The 12123-nt window shown below is 36.5% G+C and overlaps 1 protein-coding gene across 2 annotated transcripts; it reads left to right on the top strand.

Moving 5' to 3' along the window:
* The first annotated feature begins 916 nt into the window (after positions 1-916).
* On the top strand, positions 917-8407 carry LOC127879398 (deleted in malignant brain tumors 1 protein-like). 2 transcript variants are annotated; one of them, XM_052426181.1, is made up of 7 exons: positions 917-1057; positions 3125-3291; positions 4334-4423; positions 6029-6231; positions 6708-6843; positions 7180-7450; positions 7616-8407. In XM_052426181.1, the coding sequence occupies exons 1-7, from the start codon at positions 924-926 to the stop codon at positions 7914-7916; spliced, it is 1302 nt and encodes a 433-aa protein (XP_052282141.1). In that variant the 5' UTR covers positions 917-923; the 3' UTR covers positions 7917-8407. The 2 variants fall into 2 exon arrangements, with proteins under 2 accessions (XP_052282141.1, XP_052282140.1); XM_052426180.1 differs by having other exon boundaries at positions 3125-3300.
* The last annotated feature ends 3716 nt before the right edge of the window (positions 8408-12123 follow it).

The following is a 12123-nucleotide window of genomic DNA, read 5'->3' as shown; positions in this document are numbered from 1 at the left end:
GATATTAAGACCTTTTTCCTCATGTGATTATTACATGGAAATTGGGAGCATTTATTTATGGATATATTAAGACCTTTTCTTAGTGTATTTATAACATTAATGTTATTTCTTCGCATCGATTAATATGTGCAGCACTTTAATCATCTTCAGAGCAAATAAGAGGTTTAATTTAGAAGTACTTGCCACATAAGGCCGATGAACCTCAAAGAATCATGTAGTTGTTTGCATGTTTAAGTACTGTAGATAAGGAGCGCAGATGTGTAATCAACCTGGATACTTTTACGAAAATCATAATCAAAATGTATTACCGGTATTACGGATTTATGAAGAGGGAACTCGTATATTAAAATTGGTTAATATACTTAATCGGTTATCAGATTGCAACAAACGTACACGTGTTATTACCTTGTAGATTATTCTGGTAACTACGTTTCTGAATACACAACCCAATATAACCGAAATAGAAACAGCCAGTTACCAACACAGCATGACGACTGACACAAATGGTAGTATAACTTAAAATGTCGTTATTGTACTTTGCATTGGCTCATACTTACATTAGTATAAATACACAAATGTGTTTGTTTTTGTTTTTCACTACTTAGTTAACTGTTCATGTTAGATCGTATAAAATAGTTTAAACTAGAACGTTTAAACGTCATATATGGGACACGAGTCGCAATAAGGTCGGAAGTTTTATCATGGTATCTTAATACTTATACTTGAGTTGTAATATGTTCGTTGCAATAAAATAATAAAACAACGCGTGACCAAATATGGGATTTCGCTCTTATGAGATGGTCCAATAAATAATGTATTACTGATTCACATAATATATTTTTTATTATATGTTATATGTGATATGCATCAAACAAGCGCATGCGTGTTGACATACATTATCACAGAGCAAGTACGGCTGGTAAATGGTTTCAACTATCACAGCGGCCGGGTGGAAGTTCTACCATAACGGTCAATGGGGTACAATTTGCGATCACAACTTTGACCACCTGGATGTAATGGTGATCTGCAGAATGCTTGGTCTGTACCAGGGATCTAGGTAAGGCAAACGAAACTACGCCTTGTTTAATGTTAAATTTAACGGGTACTCGAAAAGTATTCATATAATATGTATGACTGTGTACGTCATTCATATTAAGTTAGTAGAAACACGTATTTTTGTATTCATGATTCAATATATTGATGAGTGTTTGATAATAAGTTCAGTGAAACAGTTATATATATTGTATTATCAATTTCATAGCTAGGAAAAACGTCTTCTTTTTCTTTTTAATTTATTGTACAAGATCCCTATCTGGGGAATCGCCATACAAGAAAAACATGTCAAGAGTAATGATGTGGCGCATTTTTAAGGTTTTAAAACGATTGATTGATTACTTTGGTACCATCTCTTCCTTGAAAGCGTCAAGGCTTAGAGCCGTCACATACGTTGGCATAGAGTTGACATTCACTCCTCTTTTTTAAAATTGCCCTCATCTTTTTTTCTATCTCATGGCCACGTGTTAAGCTATGTCGTGGCCTCGAATTACTTAGTCGAGGCCACGGAAATACAAAAAAGAGTAGTGCACAACTAAATAAAGAGGAGTTCAATTAAAAAAAGAGCGGTGCATTAAATAAAAGAAGGGTGCATTAAACAAAAGAGGAGAGAATTTTAGCTATCTCGTGGCCACGAGTAAGTCAGCCAATCAAATTTTTGCGTAACATGTGCAAATATTCTTTATGTATATTTATATATGGCCAAAGCGGGCTTTTTACTGTGATGATTACTTCCCTTTGTATAAAGATCCCCATGAACGACTTTATGGAACAATTTGATTGGTCGTTATCTTGAGATAGCTAAAATTCTCTCCTCTTTTGTTTTATGCAACCTTCCTTTATTTACTGCACCGCTCTTTTTTTACTCGCACTCCTCTTTTATTTAGTTTTGCACTCCATTTTTTTCTATCTCGTGGCCACGACATAGTTAACTCGTAGCCACGAGTTAGTAAGTCGTGGCCTCGAGCTGCTAAGTCGAGGCCACGAGATAGAAAAAAGAGGAGTACAATTTAAAAGAAGGAGTGATTGTCCCTCTTTGCCACCGTGGTCACAAGGTAGTTTGGAAGTTTATTCCACAGTCTTGTTGCTTCCTGGAAAGAAGGGTGTCTAAGGTGTTCTGTCCTACACGGATCATTTTGCACTTAACCCGGCTTTGAAGTGTATAGTAATTGTTATAGTGTTTTTCGTGAGAGAATGTTTCTATAGAAGAGTTAATAGGGTGGTTAAAACATGAGGAGCTTATTTGTGTGATGTCTGGGCTTTATGGGTGACCGTTGCTTTGGGAAAATGCGTTGCACAAGTTTTCTGTGGTTATTGAAGTAGCGATGGAGTCGATGTATGTTGTTTAAAAAAAAAAATTAGGGAAGAAGTTTTGCAGTCAGTCACAATGTTTTTTTGTGGCGTGACAAACTTGCGGTGAACCACTGTTTACAGGAATCACAGGCAATACACTCTTGGTTAGATATTCATGGCTTTTCAAATACGCCGCACGGGAAAATTTAGGTCGGGCCTCGGTGGGGATGACAATCACCAGATCTGGCGAGTTTAAGAGTTTGTGCATATACGTTTGATTTGGAGGCAATGATGGATTGTAGGTGTAGCAATGATAATGTCAGAGAGACATAATATAGAGAGATCTTAGTAGAATTCATTTCGAATATTTTTATGTTCCAAGTGCCTTGGTATACGAATTTAAGATGTCCAGGTACTGTTGCACTTTAACCGGAAGTTTACATTGTTGACATCTGTCAATTACATATGGTATATTTTCTGTCTCTATCAGCGACAACTGTCAAAAGTCAAAAAGCATGGTATGGACACAAAAGGATACCAAAACAAACCAAAACAAACCAACAATATTATAAATTTGATATCGTAGGTATTGATTTTCGAGCTGAAATAAATACTTTTTTTCGGATCAGAGAAAATGTTCGTCCGCGCCACACGACGACCTAGACCTGTTTTTCACTTGACACACACGTATTGTATCTATTAATACACTGTCTATCATACTGTGTTTTGTGTCAGAGATTCGTCCACAACAATTAACGGATGCTATTCTGTGCCCTAGTTACGGACAGGCCTACAGCAGCGCGTATTTTGGTCAAGGCTCCAGTCAGATCTGGTTGGACAATCTCGAATGTAATGGGTATGAATCAAGCCTCAGCCAGTGCAGTCATCAGTCATGGGGCTCTCACGATTGTGGACATTCGGAGGATGCAGGGCTCGACTGTTACGGTACAAACGGTCATTCTAAGTTGAACGTTTTTTTTGTGTAAAATATGTCAACGATTTTTCAAAGCCATTATAACTTTGTAAGTTTCCCATTATTGGCAAGTTGTTAAACTTACTTTTGAACAAACATCTGCTTTCACGCTTAGATTAAATAATTTAAAGATTATATCGATGTATTCGTCAGGTTCCAAAATTGTGTTGACTTTCTCGTTGTGTTTATTGCTCGGAAGTTGTTTCACGAAAGATTTTTTATTCGTTACTCAGTTGAGACGGACTGTGTCCGCTTATTAACAATATATACAAGTATACATTACCTACGTCCGTGTGGAAATGTAATGTGCTTAAAACTAAATTGACTTAACATTTTGCATGTGTATGTGAAAATTAACGAGACAGAAGTTCGCATACAATCTAGCAATAATCATGGTTTGCAGCTAGAGATTAGTTGATGTATTTGGAGTCAAACATGTTTGCTTTTGTGCTCGTGTTCTCAATACTAAGGTATTCGTTTTCGTATAGTTTGATTAAAACATATAATAATACGTTTTTAACATTGTGTTTTCGTTTACAATAAGAGATACATGTGTACCAATTGGTTTATTTTTTCCATATAATTCACGCTTACATGTGAACCGTCTTGTTTTGATTTACTAGAATTGAGGCATACATGTTCCCCATTTTGGTTTCCAAAACGTGAATTTAGGAATACACATTTAACGTTTATTATATATAACTAAAATTAAGGCACGCATTAATTTAGTTTTCGTAACCTATAATTAAATCACACATTTTACCATTTGGTTGTTGTTAGTGTTATAATTTGAAGCATACATGTTTACCATTTGGTCTTGGATTACTATCATTGAACTTAACATGATTACGATTTTTATAGTGTGATATTTGTTTTAATTTAAAAACAAATGTTATCCATTTGAGGTTTTTTTGCTATAATTGAACTACTTTTGTGTACACCATTTCGTTTACATACACTGTAATTAAAGCATAAACGTATACTTTGTCGTTTATATTTGAGTTTTAATTGAAGCATACATGTCTGAGACGACGATGGTGTACCAAACCACTGGCTTTCCGTGGTGGCAGACGACATACAACCCTTGGTGGCAGACTACGGCAGGTCAATATGGTTTAGATAACGTTGAATATTTAAAGACAACTTTTATCAAACATGGTTCATGAGTATAACAGTGCAGAACCGATCAATACAATTCTATTATTTTGAAGAATACGTGCACATGTAGATAACTTTTTCTTGATAAAAAAACAAACAATATGCTAATATGTTATACTTCATACCAGTTCTCAGACGAGTGCACATCTTTATCAACTGCTGGTATATTCTTTTCAGTTTAGGCCATGCTTACAACCTAAAATAATTCGTTATCCTTGGAGACTAAAATATGTTTGAATTTAACCCATTGCAACTATTTTCGAGACGGGTGCTATGAATACTAGTAATTACACAAGAAAATGAAACTTAATTAAGATAGCATGTTTTCTAGTTGTTATTAGTCCTGTTTGCTGAAAACAAATCCCCCTCTCGAAAGTCCAGAGTCATGTTTGATTGACATTACAAAGTATGTAATAAATCACCAATTTTATTTAAGAATTCAAAGCTTATATAAGATTACTTCGGTATAGATTTTTTTCAGGTGTCTCTTGTCAATGTACAATTAGCCCCACGTCGTTAATCACGTGATAGGTTTCCGTCGGGTACTTTCGAGTAGATATTGACCATGTGCTCTAAATTCACAATAAAACATCCGGTCTGTTTGACCAGTATTTCATTATTGTTATTGTCCCCTACCGATTTCATCGGAGGGGACTTATGGTTTGCACTCAGTCTGTCGGTCGTTCGGTCGGTCGGTCGGTCGGTCGGTCGGTCGGTCGGTCGGTCTGTCTGTCTGTCTGTCTGTCTGTCTGTCTGTCTGTCTGTCTGTCTGTCTGTCTGTCTGTCTGTCTGTCTGTCTGTCAGTCTGTCAGTCTGTCTGTCTGTCTGTCTGTCTGTCTGTCTGTCTGTCTGTCTGTCTGTCTGTCTGTCTGTCTGTCTTTCTGTCGGTCGGGTCGGTCGGTCGGTCGGTCACACTTGTCTTGATCCTGCGATAACTTTAAAAGTTCTTCATATTTTTTCATGAAACTTCAAACATGCATAGATTGCAATATGGATATTATGCACGTCATTTCATTATGTTCCTACGTCAAAATTATGGTTGCTATGGCAACAAATAGACTACAAATACTGCTGAAAATGTTGGTTTTCTGGATCCTGCGATAACTTTAAAAGTTCATAATATTATTCATGAAACTTGCAACATGGATAGATGGCAATATGGACATTATGCACGTCATTCCATTGTGTTCCTACGTCAAAAATTGTGGTTGCTATGGCAACCAAAAAAGTAAATTCTAAAAATTGTGAAATTTCTTACAATGGTGGAGCCGGTAGGGGACCATATTGCTTGACAATAGCCTTGTTTAATCTATAATGCATTTTTTTACGTATCAAGGTATAGTGCATTTTTAAATCAAGCTCAAGCGAGGTTGAACTCCATAGAATTCCATTTATTTAAACATTGGTTGTGATGTCTTTCAGAATGTGACACGAAACCAAGGAGATGATCTAGTATAACTAGTATTATAATTGAGTGGATTGCACAGTGCAAAGCTTCTTTGTGATGGGATATAGCTAGATGGGTGTTGTTTCTATTTAATATTTGAACAGGTTACACCGTGCAAGACGCCATTCGGGTTGGATGCAGTGAGAGGGGCTGGAATATCCAAGTGGACATGGGCATGCTGCGCCGCGTGTACCCGAGCGCACGTGCATCCGACATCTACCTAGGGGAGAACACGTGCCTGGGCGTGGATACATGGTATTACGTGATGTTTCAGCAGGGTCTCAGAGAATGCCTCACGAGTGAAACGGTAACAAGCAGTATGAGTTGTCAACTATCCGTTTAGATTAAACACGTTATATATTTAATTATCTATGCTTATGATCAATATTTGCAGCTTATATTTCTTTTGTTGTTAGCCATGGTATGGTCTACATTACTAAAAAAAAAAATTACATGTTCTTCTGCGTTGTTTCTTGACGTGGCATAATTCATCGAAAACCTCTTATAATCTATAGTTTGTTTCATTGAATATTACTTTCTGTCTTGGCGCTTATAAAAAGACAATTTAATCAAATTACGATTTCGTAGTGACCAATAATTGTGATCCCTTTATACTGTAAATTGAAATAATATTTTTCTATTTGATCTTTATAACTTAATAAGACAGTGTGTATAACCGAAAGCTGCGTTAAGCTTCTGCCATGAGATCACTTTATGTCAAAAATATATAGTCTACTTGGACTACTTGTTACGCTACAAACGAGATTGGATTTCGATGCTCAGGTGAGGCACGACGTTCTCGTCTACTCGAACCAACTCGTGTACGCGGAGAGAGACCCCGTTCACTCGTTTATCATTCGCCATTACAACTGGACGGTCGGTGTAGAGTGTGACGTACAGAGAAACGAGAGCTCTTCCGGTATGAGTGTGCTTAGCGTAGAAGTTACTTGGGATGCGAAGTATCAATATCAGAGTACTGTTAAAATACAATCTGGCAATACTGTATTAGTCTAGAATAAGTTTGCTTCAATGGAACGCATCATCATAATAATTAAATGGGGACACACAACTTAATGCTTCTATGAATCGGTTTGGTACAAGAACCAGTGCACAGTTCCAGCCAAACGTAGTATGCTTTTAAAGTAGACAAATGGTACATATTCAAGCAAATATCTTCCAGCTATTTGACCTTGCGTGCCCGGTTTTGGTACTGACACATGTAAAATCATCATCAATAAATCGATATGTAATTCAGGTCACATAGAGCACGAAAACAACAACCATCAAGGTGGCCCGCTGGTATCTGGCGCGAGCCACTATACGGTGAACATGACGTTCTACCTGGACCCGAACTTCCAGCAGCCGGTCCCCAGCAATCCTCTGCGCGTGCCAGTGGGCACGGACGTGTTTGTGAAGGTGTTTACCCAGGCCACTGACTGGACGGTGAAGATGCGCGTGCACACGTGCTACACAAAGCCCTCGCCTACGTCACCGGACCATCTGCGATACAACCTCATCCAGAACGGGTAAGGCAATTTGGTACAACTATATGAGTATTTTTTCTACTTTAATATTATTTTGCTTGGTGAAAAAAACACGGTTTGTCAGGACTTTGCCTGTGTGTGATTTTAATTTTGAAAATAACTTTGTTTCAAAAAATTGATCTTCATTTGACGTGTTTGTATGTTTAGTTGTGAAGTTGACACCAACACTCACATGATCTCGCAGTCTACGCACGAGACGAGATTTTTGTTCAAAGACTTCGAATACACGAGCGACCATCAGGGAATCCACGTGATGTGCGACGCCACGTTTTGTAGCACGTCTGATTACAGTCGCCAATGCACACAGACGTGCAATCCCACTATCAGAAGAAACGTAAACGTGAAACCTGTCGATGACGTCACGCAATCTTCTTTTGACGTCACCGCTGAAGGTGTCAGGGGCTCTGATTCGAAAACAGATGAGCATGAGGCCGCTGATGTCGAATAGACAAAGTCGTATGAAAACCACGCCTGAGTTTTCCGAACTAAGACATTTTCTTTCGCCAAAATTTAACAAGCTTTATAAATACGAGTACCGGTTAAAATGAAATACGACCTATTGAAGATATGACCATTTCAAAGATCGCTAATAAATCGGCATATTTCAAGAGGTTCTACGAGTCTGTATACACATGTTTATGTTAATAATATTGCTGATAGTTTTTTAATGCATACATTCATTGTTTTGTGATTAGTCTTTTATTTCATAAGATTATACAAAAATTACAAATTATTTTTATTATTATTCTATGTATTATTATAAAATATTTGTGTGATAAACGATGTTGTGAATTCTTACTGAACAATTTTTAATACCTGCAATCAGTCATGTTGGCAGAAATCTTATGTTCCCAGCACAGTAACCAGTAGCCCGTGCACATTGAGCTGATAAGATAGGGATCATTACAGCAAGTTGCCAATACACTGTATGGACTACCACTGTTGGTTGTTTTGTTTGTATTTTGTTCTTCGGGGGGGAGGTCAATTACTATGCGATTAAAATTTACCGTAACAAAATATGTTTTCGAAAAAGAAATCGTGTCACTATGGTGGCACATTTAACCCATCCGCCTAACAACTTAGTTATATCGAATATTTCTGATAAATTTTGACAAATGCAGTTATCTGGCAAGCAGAAGCCTTTTGTTTTAACCATCTCATCTTCAAAGGAAAAAACTGAAATTGCCCCCTTCATTGCCAACTGCTGTGTAGCCCCGTGATACTCGCTCCGTCCTAAATGGCCCGACCATAGAATATGTTTATTAGATTCGTTGATTTTTAAGTTTCTAATTTGGATTTAAATTCATTTTTTTAATGAGATAAACAATAATAATTGCCTGATATTTTTTTTAATCCCGTCTATTGTGCGAATTAGTTTACTTCAACATTGTTTGAAGAACAAACTATTGACACGATCTGTTGAAGACTTGGTCTTCCGAAAACTGCGTTTAAAAAACAACCAATATGTGAGTAACCATGAACAAGACTATTGCCAAGCAATATATGTCCTCCACCGGCTCCACCATTGTCAGATTTTTTTTTAAATAGTTGTTGCCATAGCAACCAGAATTCTTGACGTAGAAACAAAATGAAAAGACATGCATAATCTCCATATTGTCATCTGACCATGTTTCAAGTTTCATGAAAAATATGTAGAACTTTTAAAGTTATCGCAGGATCCAGAAAAGTGTGACAGACAGACTCACAGACAGACTCACAGACGCACAGAGCGCAAACCATAAGTCCCCTCCGGTGAAACCGGTAGGGGACAATAACTATGAAGCGAACCAAAAATCGATAGTTTAATGCTATGATCAGGTATTGCATTTATTTAATCAAGGTCTTCTTAAATGATAACGTAATTGGCATTGCATTTCCTTTTGACCAAAACTCTTACTTTTAAATAAAAGGTGAATATTTCGATTAGCCTCAATGAAACAATACCGCTTAGGTAAGAAGTGAGTATAGTATCACTGCGCAATCTAAAAGCCATTTGAGTTACCTTTAAATATGCGCTTTGAATGTTAAAAATGGGAACACTGAAACGTTCAAGTCGAATTACAAGTTTGTGTAAGGCATAAACCTTGTTTGTTTCTACTCATTCGACCGACCCTGTTGTGGTGCCCACCCTGAAATTCGTAAATAGGGTCATCTAAGCAAATTGAACTTTTACATTTTGAAAAATATATTTCAAAGAGATTGTTTTGTCATTATACAGCATTTAAAACGTTGGAAATAAAAGCCTTATTCAGTAAAAGAACACCTTCATTTACAATTTATACAACTTATTTTTTTAGGATACACTTATTTTTTTGATTCGTTCAAACACCGACAGGGCTTGCCAAACTTTGGAAGCAATACAGGTTAAGTGTATCGAGCTCTTCTGGAAGGTGAATGTCGACTTTGGCCTGCTAAGACGAATATATCCCGTTGCCAAGAGGAACAACTTATGTAGGAGTTTGGGGAACAACGGTAAAATTTAATTCAACTAGAGACTGAGAGGGGCTAATCTATGACCAGTCGAACTGTTAAATCTCACTTAAACTGCGGATTCAAACTATATTTTTTATTATTTTTAAAGAACTGCACACTTACAATTACTTAATTGCTTAGCCTCAGACATCCGTAGCTATTTGTATAAATCTGGACACTTCTTATCCAGCGGAAATTGTTAGGCTATCTTCTTTTAAGGATACCTTTTGGGTTAGCGATAGTATGAAACTATATACAGTATCCGAACAGTTGCAAGTTTTGTAAAAGTTTTGGATCAAATGTAGCCAAGGTATTTGGCATTTATTTTTTTCCGAAAAAATAACTCACTCGATTACACCGAACGCTTGACGACAATATAATTTCGACAAATTAACTTATTTACGGGCACGGACGAACCTGAAGAAATACGCCGACGATAGATTTACACTGGACAATATTGACCGCTATCGACCGTATAGAAAGACTGATCGGACATATACTTGAGAGACTTGACGGAATCAACCGTTAACACCGACGCGACAAAAATTAATAACTCTGATTGAGATTTTTTTTATTCTTGTAATTTTTGGGGATCAATAGGATTTACGTTTTGGAGTTAACATTGTTACGGTGGCAAGGGTCGTGACCAAAAGAACTGAAAAACGGTTTGAACCAAAAAGGCAGAATAATTAAATTCCCGACGACCGACAGACAGAAATCAATCATCAAACAGCATTTCTTTAAAATCCATCAATAATTGCGTAAACGATGGGACCAATGTTTGCATCCTTGCTCAACATGAACAAGATAAGTAATAGGTATATCGGGAACACTGCAACAGTGTAAATGTACAGGCCACGTGTGATTTTTTCACAAAAACATAATCTTACCTTCAGCCAGGTTGAGTATACCTTCATTCTATCAAACCATTTATTTACATCTATGTCCTACTGTTTTCCACACCAGATCAAATATTCCGTAACACTTTCTAATGAAGCTGTACGATTCATTAATTCCACGATTTGTCTAGCACAACACGTCTTTCTAGTCAAAACTTTCAATCTGTTTTGCATATGTTGCGCTCCAAAGCACACATGTATTCATTTCGGATGACGTGACGATTATAAATAAAGTATGTTTCATGGTTTAAACATAGTATGATTGTGTGAAAAAAGCACGCAATCGAGAGTTATCACTTACAAGTATTATTTTCCTGCTTCATTGAAATAATGTGATTTATAATTTAATTTTAATGATTTGTATACCGGTACGTCTTGAGTAATATTACAAGATATTTTTTGTCATCATATTTCAGGTGTTTTCACCAGCATAAATGTTAAATTGCCTGGAAACATCCACGATGTCTATGTTTTTAGATTATTTAAGATTATCAGCACTTTTGGGTTATTTTTAGTGCTCATCGCAATGATAATTACATATGCTATGATGCATTGATTAATTGTCATGGCGAATTAGTGAATTGTTATACATTTTCCTGTTTCTCCAGTATACCTTTTTATTGAAATTAGGTTATTTTTATGTGAACATATACTATGTCCTTTTTAAAGTCGATCATGTACTATGATTGACTTGCAAGATTAACACTTAACTTGTCCATATTTGTCTGTGGGGCTATTGGTATACACAAAAAATAGCAATTCACAAGTATTTCGTTTAAAACATTATGTTTTGTCGTCAAGCACCTGTTTTTAAACTTGTCAAACTGCTCTGCACATTTTATTTATTGTTAGATGCTTGGTAACGTGTAACTTTGTACTGCAAATGTGGTTAAACCTCTACCCCTAAGATACGTATTTTGACGCATGTATGGTCCTTTAGAAAGTTAAATAAAATTAAAGACTTTTCTTACTACAAATTTTAAAGGCCTCATTTCCAACCCCTACATTATGATAAGCAGCAAACAGCATAAAACCTTAACAGACTGCGAGTTACTCGCAGGCTGTTCAGGTTTTATGCGGTTTTTCAGATAGCCATATTCACTTTGCTTCTGAGTGGGAAAGGGATAAACTTAAAATTAAAAGTGATTCCTTCAGTAATTGTACTAAAAATACGATTTTGAAACAAACTTTTTTGAATTTTGACTAAAATTCTTAGCAATGTTTAAGACATGGGGCGAAGCAATAACAATGTACAATGGTAACACATACTTTCACATAGTCTTC

The sequence above is a fragment of the Dreissena polymorpha genome, chromosome 4 (assembly GCF_020536995.1).
Source record: "Dreissena polymorpha isolate Duluth1 chromosome 4, UMN_Dpol_1.0, whole genome shotgun sequence".
In the NCBI taxonomy this organism is placed as follows: Eukaryota; Metazoa; Mollusca; class Bivalvia; order Myida; family Dreissenidae; genus Dreissena; species Dreissena polymorpha.
The sequence above is the reverse complement of the archived record's forward strand: the minus strand, read 5'-3'. Positions and strand labels throughout refer to the sequence as shown.

Coding starts and splice junctions, on each gene's coding strand:
- LOC127879398 (XM_052426180.1), top strand. CDS start 924: ATGGTTTCAACTATCACAGCGGCCGGGTGGAAGTTCTACCATAACGGT. Junction 6,232..6,707: donor AATGCCTCACGAGTGAAACG/GTAACAAGCAGT, acceptor TTCGATGCTCAG/GTGAGGCACGACGTTCTCGT. Junction 7,451..7,615: donor TACAACCTCATCCAGAACGG/GTAAGGCAATTT, acceptor TTGTATGTTTAG/TTGTGAAGTTGACACCAACA.